This window comes from Eleutherodactylus coqui, chromosome 1, assembly GCF_035609145.1.
Source record: "Eleutherodactylus coqui strain aEleCoq1 chromosome 1, aEleCoq1.hap1, whole genome shotgun sequence".
In the NCBI taxonomy this organism is placed as follows: domain Eukaryota; kingdom Metazoa; phylum Chordata; class Amphibia; order Anura; family Eleutherodactylidae; genus Eleutherodactylus; species Eleutherodactylus coqui.
This window is the reverse complement of record NC_089837.1, coordinates 258,908,672-258,918,433: the sequence shown is the minus strand read 5'-3', so window position 1 is coordinate 258,918,433 and position 9,762 is coordinate 258,908,672. Positions and strand designations below refer to the sequence as shown.

At 43.9% G+C, this 9,762-nt stretch overlaps 1 protein-coding gene across 1 annotated transcript; it reads right to left on the bottom strand.

The window, feature by feature from the left end:
* Positions 1–2,799: 2,799 nt before the first annotated feature.
* LOC136632956 (cystatin-like) lies at positions 2,800–9,225 on the bottom strand. The gene is made up of 3 exons (XM_066608279.1): positions 8,928–9,225; positions 6,431–6,544; positions 2,800–3,232 (listed from the first exon to the last, which is right to left on the bottom strand). Exons 1-3 carry the CDS (start codon positions 9,129–9,131, stop codon positions 3,155–3,157), a joined length of 396 nt encoding a protein of 131 aa, XP_066464376.1. The 5' UTR covers positions 9,132–9,225; the 3' UTR covers positions 2,800–3,154.
* Between the last annotated feature and the right edge of the window lie 537 nt (positions 9,226–9,762).

Below are 9,762 nucleotides of genomic sequence, written 5' to 3'. Positions count from 1 at the left end.
GATATCAGCCTACAGGCAGAGCATACAAGCCATAGGTAAAGCTAGCCTGTGGGCCCTGCTTATGATCTAGGCATCTAAGTTTAACCACTAGCTTATCACCTCTAAGCTTGACCTGTGGTTTTTAATGGATAAACAAGTAGATGAAATATCTTACTGAACGTGTATGATAAGGAATGCAAGGCTTCAAGTAAAGACTATCTTTTGAAGTGTTAGGTAAAGGCCCATTTACACAGGACGAGTGTCGGGCAAACGATGCCCGACACTTGTCCCTGTGTCTCTGCGCTCCCGTGCTCCTGCACGGGAACTAGCAGAGCTGCTTGCACACAGAGCGGCCATCAGGGGGGCAGGGCAGTGCAGGAGATTTCTCTCCTCTCGCTCCCTTGCCCTCTCCATTGAGATACACAGTGGCCGTTCGCTATGGGATATCTGCTGTTTAAACTGCACAATGAGCTTCATCTTTTTGCCTGTGTATCTCAATGGAGAGGGGCGGGGGAGCGAGAGGAGAGAAATCTCCTGTACTGCCCTGCCTCCCTGCTGGCCGCTCTGTGTGCAAGACAGCTCTGCTAGTTTTTTTGCATACAAAGTTTATTGCAGGTACAAACACTGCTATTCCCCATCATCACCACCACCACCACCACCACCACCACCACCACCACCACCACCACCACCACCACCGTGTTTGAGTTAAAAGAAAAAAAAAAAAAAAGAAAAAAAAATTTAGGTATAAACCTAAATTAAAATAGGAAAAGGCCTCAAATAATTCATAGGGCTTACTACAGAAGGAGGAGGTGAAAGATGTCCCCACTTTTAAAGCGATCTAGGAGTTTCCGTTTTCTTTCTGGAGGGAGGCAGGCACTCATAGCTGCTGTCATGGGCTTATGGAAAACGTATTACCACTAAGTAATGTTTTCTTGAAGATGGGATACCCCTCAAAAAATGCAATTCTAGTGTTGTAAATGTTTTCGTTACATCATTCATTGTGCAGTACAAATAAAGCATTATTTTGATAGATCAGACTTTTACAAATACGGCAATACCAAATTTTTTTTTTGTCCTGATTTTATTAAAATAGGAAAAGCATGGCCTTTAACCCCTTGAGTGGCGGGTTTCCTACCCCCCTGTCGTGCCCACCAGGGCAGGTTTTTTAAATGGGCCAATCATTTAATTTCAACTAATTTTGCAGTTGCGTTCCAAGAGCCATAACCTTTTCATTTTTCCATTGACACGGCCATATGAGGGCTTTTTTTTTGCTAGAGAAGTTGTACTTTTTGATGGCATCATTTTTGGGTATATATAATGTATTGCATAACTTTTGTGAAAAAATTTGTAGGGAGATTAGGGAAAAAAAGTTATACAAGTTATATCACTCTCCTTTTGCCATATCTATAATAAAAAAATCTAAATCATAAAAGAAAAATACATATTTGGTATCGCCGCGGCCGTAAATGTCTGATCTATCAAAATAGTGCATTATTTACCCCCCACGGTGAACGTAATCCGAAAAAAAAATAAAGAATGCTAGAAATGCACTTTTTCAGTCACCCTGTCTCCCAGAAAAAATGCAATAAAAAGCGATCAAAAAAATCATATGTATTCCAAAATGGTACCAACGTTAACTACAGGACGTCCCACAAAAAATGAACCCCTGCTCAAGTACGTTGATGGAAAAATAAAAAAGTTATTGTGCGCAGAAGATGCAGCAGAAAATAATTTAAAAAAAGTAAAGGTCTTTGAAAAAAAATACAAGTGCCATAGTAAAAAAAAGTATACATATTTGGTATCGTAGTATTCGTACCGACCCATAGAATAAAAGTTATCAGGTCATTTTTGTTGCAGTTTGTGTGTGGTAGAAACAAAACGCACTGAAGGATGGTGGAATGTCATTTTTCTTTCATTTTACCCCACTTAGATTTTTGTAAAAGTTTTTCAGTTACAATATAACTCATTCCGCAAAAAACAAGCTCTCATACAGCGACGTCGATGGATAAATAAAGGAGTTATGATTTTTTAAACGGGGGGGGGGGGGGGGGGGGAAGAAATGGGGAAAGAAGAAAAAAAAGGGACCGTGTCATTAAAGGGTTAAATAATGTACTAACTTCTGTCTCTGGGTCATTACAACGCAGGGATACCACATGTGTAATTTTATTTTTAATTTTTCACAAAGTAAAGGGAGACAAGTGTTTTTAATTTTATTTTTTAAATAATTTTTTACTTTTTTTTTTTTTACTTTTGTTTTTTACTTTTTTAAAGGTGACTTCCACAGAGACCCATCAGGACTCCCTGATCACATTCTGGGGGGGGGTCACATGGGGACAGCCCTTTACATGCTGCAGTCACATAGACTGCAGGATGTAAAGGGTTAACACAGCAGAGAGCGGAGGTTTTCTCTGATCTCTGCTGTAAGAGCTGGTACCTAGCTGTCCTCTGACAGCCAAGCACCAGCTCTCCCTGCAACAGAGACCATCGGCTTGCTTCTGACAAGCCGATGGTCTCTATAGCAACCTGTAAACAAAGCAGGACATTAGAAGCAGGAGATTGCCGGCAGATCGGCAATATCTTCCTGCTTCTCAACCTCCTGCTTTGTTCTCTGTGGGACTGTGCAGGCAGAGCACACTGCCACAGCTTGTGGCATTGTGCTCTGCAGCTCCCATAGTGATACATAGCCTGGAAATCTTCCGGGCTATATCGCTATGAGCAGTGGAGCTCGTCCCGGAAAATTTTTGGGCGTGCCAATCAAGGGGTTAAAACTGTCTGTAATGTCTCTGTGTACTGTGTGTAATCATTCAAACTAGGCAAAACTCTGCAAATAACTGCTTTATTATACAACAGAATACCATACACTGAGCGTTTGTCCTAGTTACTGCAATAGGGAGTTAAAAACAAGGCAACAACAATGCAGAGGTATATTACAAAAACTTAGTTACTGTTATGCAAGTCAGGTTACAATTAGTGGAAAAAAGACAGTTTTCTTAAATGAAAGCTGCTGAATACACTTCACTTTGCTTAGGAACACCACATTTTAGTTTTGCTATTATTTTTTGCATATAATACCAAAGTTAAAAACTACAGCGTATCAAACGTTTATCCTACTCTATGCTGTAAAACATTAATAAAATGCCATGGTAAAAACCTTAGTATGCTGGAATAACACAAATTAATTGCAATTATACTTTTTCAACTCAGTTTTTGACTCCCAAGGAATGACGCGCACTTCAAAGTGGCAATGAGTGATCTACAAAACAAAACAGGTTACAATTAGAACTTTAATGCAATAATATTTCTTCAAAACAGTAAGCTACAAAAATACACTGGCCGTCACAATGCTGAATATACTGTTGATGAAACATCCATCTGTTTAAATAGAAATCTATACATCACACTTGTTCACACTTGCCTTTATCTTAGTCTTGCATTTTTGTTTCTCTGCTCCGTTTTTAAAAAAAAGAGAATCTGACGTGAAACTCAAATACACTGATCACGTTTCTGCCCCATAGATTTCAATGGGTTTTCAAAAATAATGAATGATTTCTGTTCGCTTCAGTTTCTTTCAGCTCCATTTTGCTTCTCTTTTTTTTACTAGACAAATATCACAGTCTACTCTATTTGTTCCAGTAAAAAACTGAAGCAAAACAGAACTGAAGTAATTGAGCTAGGAAGGCGTAAATTGCAGGGTGCACTTGTCTATTTGTCTATATTCAATGATGCAAAAATCAACTATTTATGATTTTAACTTACTATTTTTTTCCTGTCCAAAGTGAACATGACAGAATCTCCAAAGAACACGCTGCAATCTATTTTGCACAAGTAGTGTGAGCAGCAACATGGATGCCTATGGCAGATTGGTACAGCATATTCCACATACAAGACCCGCGCAAAAAATGTGTTTTTTTTTCTCTAACTAATTTTCTAACAAAGTGTGAGAAGAGGACGTTTTATTCGCTCTTCCACTGGATATATACTTTTTTTCTTCCTTCTCATCTTTTTTTTCTTCCTTATACATTTTTTTCTAAACCCTTGCAGGGGACTTGAACCTGTAATGGTATGATCACTTGGGACCCTTTTACATGGGCCAGTCATTGCTTGGATTCTCGCTGGATCGAGGGAATCTGTTCAGTGTAAATGCGGGAGCTGAATGACAATTTGTTCATTTATCTTTCGTCATTCAGTTTATGTACTCACAAAAACTGACCGGTGATTGGCCCGTGTAAGCAAGCAGTAATTCATCTATTCATCACCTGTTTACTGTAAATGGAGGCTGGAACGATCTCTGGGCCCATCCACCTCCATTCATTGAGTGATGATTGCTCTTGTGGAAAAGCACAGGAGTGAATATGACTGTATAGAGACCCTTCGATAATACACTGCTATACTTCTGTTCTCTATTTTTTTGCAAGTGATGTTCCGGCACAGATCCTGAGCTACGCTCTCACAATTACATGCTTCGTAGGATCTATCTTTCCGTTGCAATGTAATAACAGGGTGAAAAACATCAAACAGCACATTTTTAGCAAAACTGAATGTACAGCTTTGTTGTGCTGTAGCGTGTATAACACAACATTTGCTGCCATGTAACAAAAGTTTTTCAGCATTAGATGACATGGCTGGTTTCTTCCAGAAACCGCATCACATCTGTCCAAAGGTCTTCTCTGTTACTGCAGCACAGCTCTACTGAATTAAATAGAGCAGAGCTTCAATACCACATACAACCTGTGGGGAGTTGGTACTGTATTTGGAAGAAAGCAGCAATGTCCTTCAATTCCAAGGAACCCCTTTAATCTCAATTCTCCAATCAACTCCAAGTCATACTGAAGTTTAAGGAATGAGATATGAGGAGCCCTTTACTCTGCTCCTTAAGGTAGTCATAGAAATTAGACGTATATTGGCCAACCCCGCCTATTTAGACATGTCTGCCTAATCATCTAATGCGTATAGGAGCCTCTTGACCATCACTGACAGCAGATGTCAGGTGAGATAAGGATTGATCAGCTGCATTTTGAAGAGGTATTCCAGACGTTTTGAACTTATGACCTATACTCTGGATAGATCATCGGAAGTTGATGGATGGAGGCCCGCCACTTGGGACCCCTGTCCATCAGCTGACCATCCGGCCCGCAGCAGGCCGCATGCCATTAACAGTGGTCACAGCAGGATATGGGAACACCAGCTTCATTCACATTTGAATCAATAGGAGCGCTGTGCTCCTTACATCAAATCCTGACCTGACTATAAGAAAAGCAAGAAATGTAAGTGAAGTGTGGTGCTCCTATTGATTTCAATGGAAGTGAAACCAGAGCTCCCACTTCCTGCTGTGACCACTGATGATGACACTACTAGCTGATAGACATGGGAACTGAATGGTGGACCCCTGTTTAAAAAGTCCAGAATACCCCTTTAACTACCCAATCTTTTTGCTCTAAGGAAGTTAAAGGGGTTGTCCCACGCCGAAACGTTTTGTTTTTTTTTCAATAGCCCCCCGTTCGGCGCGAGACAAACCCGATGCAGGGATAAAAAAAAACAAAAAACGGGTAGTACTTACCCGAATCCCCGCGCTCCGGTGACTTCTTACTTACCTTGTGAAGATGGCCGCCGGGATCTTCACCCTCGGTGGACCGCAGGTCTTCTGTGCGGTCCATTGCCGATTCCAGCCTCCTGATTGGCTGGAATCGGCACACGTGACGGGGCGGAGCTACGAGGAGCCGCTCTCTGGCACGAGCGGCCCCATTCAGAAGGGAGAAGACCGGACTGCGCAAGCGTGTCTAATCGGGCGATTAGACGCTGAAGATTAGACGGCACCATGGAGACGGGGACGCTAGCAACGGAACAGGTAAGTGAATAACTTCTGTATGGCTCATAATTAATGCACAATGTACATTACAAAGTGCATTAATATGGCCATACAGAAGTGTATAACCCCACTTTGTTTCGCGGGACAACCCCTTTAAGCCACTGCCAGATGTGTAGAGTGAGCATGTATAAGGGGGTATCGGCCCTTACATTATCCGTGCTCCTCCATGACCTGCAAGTAAAACTTCTCAGTTTATGAATATGCCCTCCAGTAATTGGTACCTTTTAAGGCATTGGAGACGACTCACAAACAGGTTTTAAACCTGCACATCTTTTTAAGGTGTTGACTTGGCTGACTACTGAAAGACAGGATCCTTCTCAAGCAGCGAGGAGCAGAGAAACCTCAGATCCTGGCAGCTTAACCCTTACATGCCACAATCAATAGCAACTGTAGCAACTGTGTTTGGATTTAACACATGCAAGTCAAAAGGTAAATTCCAAGGCAAATCTGCATCAACATTCAGATGCTTATGCATCCACCTTTGCTAAAATGGTCTGTAGATGACTGGCTCGTACAGGTGCTACATATCCTAAAAACACTAGGCGATCACATAAGAATTAAACATGCTGTGGAGCTAGACATTACCATAGAAAGCTGGGGATCTGTGTGGAATTCACAGTTGTCCGCGTCTGTGGTCGGCTTCTTGCACTGAGTTCGCCTAATATCCGTGTCCAGATAGTACATGGTCCCGGATACAAGCTTTGGGGGGCGAGAGAAGAGATATTAATTGCCATTTGGAGTACAAGCCATGTGTGATTAGGAAGATCCTTACTATCTATGGAAATCCTGCAGTTGCTCTTTGGGGTGAGCAGCGCCTGGACTCCTGATTCTGAGTGCTGGGAACCACTTGAGGACAGGAACAATTTTGTATATTTTTCCAGTTTGCGCTGCAGCAGTAATAACTGTTAGTCTCTGCAGCCCTGCTTTTTGCAGAACGAGTTGTACTTTATGTAGGTGCAATTTTTTACATTTAAATTATATTGACACCAGTGCAGAAGAAGAAACTATTTTGCTGCAGTTTCCATTTAGCTTTTTATGGCATATACAGCAGCCATCATAAATATATTGCACGGGTTGTTACAGCCAAGACGATATGAAGAAATGTGTAGACTGCTTTATGTTCCGGCAGCTGCTTTAATTCATTTAGCTTTATTTTACTTTTATCCCAATAACGTACTGTCCTAGTGCTTGGTCATGTATGCTACCCGATTGAAATGAGTGGAGCGGCCAGCATTTTATTCACTGAGCATCGCAGCGCCGACCAGAATTGGGTCAAAGGAGGACATATGAGCAATGCAAGGAGGAAAAAAAATCGTGGCATGCTCTACCTTTTCGCGTTTCTCGGAACGCATTGCCCATTGATCTTATTCAAACCCTGCACATGCGTTTGAAAAAGAAAATTGGTAAGGCAGGCCCTGCCGTATGTTTCTCACATAGTATTAACGCTGGAGAATCCCTACTGTGAAAACGAAACCATTGAAATCAGTGGTTTCATTTCGTCCCCTTATGTGATTTCACAGCCAGATAAGACAAAAGACACCCAACTGTTTAATCCCTAAGTGTGGAAAACACAAGCATGACATAGTACAAGCAAAGCGGGCGAGATTTAGGCCGCCTGTCCACAGCAGACTTCCTTGTAGCACTTCCTGGTCAGGAGGTACTAAATCCCTGCCTCCAGGAAGCGCTGGCTGTGATTGGTTCTCCAGCGCTGCAGCTCAGCCTATTACTGCCGAGCTCAATGACCAATCACAGCCATCACATTGAATGGCTGTGATTGGTTCTCCAGCGCTGCAGTGATTGGCTGAGCCACAGCTGTTCTTGTATTGTTTTTATGCTTGTTTTTGAAGTAGGGCTTTTATATTTTAAGCACCCCCTTCACCACCACTCCTCCCAAGGATTCCTGCAAAAGAACACTACAAAGTCATACGACTTTGTAGCAACACATAATGGCGATATAGCTAAGAAAATGCTGCAATATTACACAAAACACAGTTGCGATATTGCTGCGATTTTCTTGCGACAATGTCGCTGTTGCCCGTGTGAAAGAGACCTAAAGCCTAATTCATATGGATCTGACACTGAGGGCTTCTTTATATGAGCGTATACGCAAAAACACTCACTGAAGTGCAACGTAATAACGCCGTGAACGAGGTAGACTTGCATGTATATTGGCGCACAGTACCGCACGTTTTGCTCCCGCAGGGCCAGTCCACGCACGCATGGATAAAAAGGCTATTACCCCAATGAGATCCAGATATGGGTTTTGCTTTCCGTAGCTTTGCGCAGTCTTTCATGCATATTCGTGCAACTGCCATAGACTTCAACGGGACTTTTGCTGCGCAAATGCCCTCAAAAATAGAGTATGCGCACTTTTTTACTGCTGGCACGAAATGCACGCCCACGGGGACGGAGTACAGAAATGATTGGGTTCTGTGTTTTACAGATTTTGCATGTACAAATACGTTCGTGTGAAGGTGCGGCAGCGGGCCGAGGGCTCATTCACACGAGCGGCCCGTATCATCCGGGAATTCAGACCTGTATGTGAAGAACCCCACAGAATCTTCTATACCGAAATAGCCCATAAGCGCAAATGGGAAGGTGTAATCATGGCGCTGTGCGACACCGGAGGATTCACTGAGGATTTCCACGTAAAATCAATGCGCCTACTTGCAGTTTGTTTTTTTTAAAGCACATAAAAAATGCTGTTAATACGAGCGCAATGCAAAAAATGCAATCAGGGCCAGATCCGCAACGAATATGCAATGTTTCAGTTCGGGAAAACGCAGCACATTCACAAAACCAAAAGCTGCGTCCGCCCGTAGGCTGCGCCTCACTGGTGCGCGGTGGGTGCCGCCCGCCGGCGTGTGGCTGCCTTATATGGGAACCACTGAGGCAATTTACATGCCACTTTTTCTGCGAACATAGCATTAATTTGAATGTAAAAAATGGCGCAGTTTGCAGCCTGGATTTTGTAAATGGGGCCGCGGCCAGGAATGTTCTGTGCTGGTCAGCAGACATCCTGCCAATATGATGGGGGGCGGCCATAGCCAGCTCCGGACCAGCTCTGCGCCGCAGCACCGACCTGCTTCTCGGCGTTGGTCAGCTGCACCACGCGGGCCTGGTACATGTCGTTGGTGCGCCTGTTGTACTCGTACATCGCCAGCTTCAGCGCCTGCTTCACCCCCGGGGACTCCCTATCCGCGGTCGTGCGGCCGCCTAACAGTGTGCCGGCCTGTGTGACTGCAGACAAGCAGAAGAGCACCGCCACAATGCCGAGCTGCGCCATGACTGCCGGGGGACGTAGGGAGAGGGGGGCTCTCACAGGAAGGCGGGCGCCATGTTTAATGTGGGCGGACTGGGGATTGGTTGTCGGTGGGAGAAGAGTGGGCTATGAGCATCTCCTCTAATCTATGCAGTGTGTTAGCAGAGCAGGGGAGTCGTGCAGGCAAGGGGACGGGCATCGCCCACACTAAAGATGGCAGAGAAGTAAACAGATGGGCAGTGCTGATGGCAAGGAGGACACTACTGGTTCACAGAGAACCACTGTTTATTCTCTGCTATTCACAGACTGCGCTTGTAAATACCAACAGGCCACTTCTTTCCTGAGGGAGGGCCTGCGTGTGAACACGGGGACACATGACACGGGGCTGTTCTGGACAGTTTAAGCCATGTTCACACTTAGGCCACTCTCACAGCAGCGTGGCAAAGCACCGCGGCTTTACTGTCGTTTTCAGCCGCAGCTCCCTGTGGCCGACAGCGGTGGTTTAGCGCACACCATCATTGATGAGCTGCGTTAAACACAAAAGATGGAACAGACTGTCAAAAATAGTGGCGCTGGAAAGCGCCATGATCGAGCACATCTCTGCGAGGCTCCCATTAAAATCAATGGGAGCATTTACTGCGGAGTTCAAAACACC